The 651-nt window shown below is 48.2% G+C and overlaps 1 protein-coding gene across 1 annotated transcript; it reads right to left on the bottom strand.

Annotated features, from left to right (window-relative positions):
• Positions 1-11: 11 nt before the first annotated feature.
• On the bottom strand, positions 12-647 carry LOC107682303 (myosin-9-like; the record flags this gene model as incomplete). The annotated part of the gene is made up of 2 exons (XM_016478588.1): positions 12-418; positions 504-647. Coding segments are annotated over 2 exons (321 nt in total), but the record flags the coding sequence as incomplete, so codon positions are not given.
• Between the last annotated feature and the right edge of the window lie 4 nt (positions 648-651).

Below are 651 nucleotides of genomic sequence, written 5' to 3'. Positions count from 1 at the left end.
AAACGCTGATAGAAATAAGCTCTCTGACAGTTCTGGACCTCTGAGGGAGACGGACAGATGGGAGACGGTGTGTACAGAGGTCCAGGAGGACGTGAAACAAGGGGTGGATGTATGGATGGATGGAGAGGGGAAGAAACAGAGGACCAAACACCAGCAGAAGAGGACAAATCCGTTAGTCATTGTACCCCTTTGTTGAGTTTAAAAGCTTCACGCCCTTGTGTCCTACACATTTCTTCGGCATTTATAGTCTTCCTCCACAACCTATGCATTTAATAGCTGATCCAATGTGATATATCGACTCACCGTCCTTCCACAGCTCCGAAACAAACTTGTCGGTGGATTGATTGAGCAAAGTCGCCACGTTATCGTTCAGTGGGTCCATGTTCTTCATCAGCCACTCATCCGCCTTATAATCCACCTGAAAAACACAATCACAGATGCTTAAAATGCCCAAATAAGGCCATGTTATCGCACATGGGTTCAGCCGAGGAGCAAGTCAGCACCTTTCCAGCATAGTGCATGATGCAGAAATCCGCCTCGTCCTTCAGTTTCTTGGGTTTATGGAATTTGGGATGCGTTCCTTGCTCCTGTAGGACCTTCTCCACAAAGCTCTTGTCCGTGGCTTTGGGGAACCAGCACTCCTCGTCCAGG

The sequence above is a fragment of the Sinocyclocheilus anshuiensis genome, unplaced genomic scaffold, assembly GCF_001515605.1.
Source record: "Sinocyclocheilus anshuiensis isolate Anshui unplaced genomic scaffold, SAMN03320099.WGS_v1.1 C32037945, whole genome shotgun sequence".
Lineage (NCBI taxonomy): Eukaryota > Metazoa > Chordata > Actinopteri > Cypriniformes > Cyprinidae > Sinocyclocheilus > Sinocyclocheilus anshuiensis.
The sequence above is the reverse complement of the archived record's forward strand: the minus strand, read 5'-3'. Positions and strand labels throughout refer to the sequence as shown.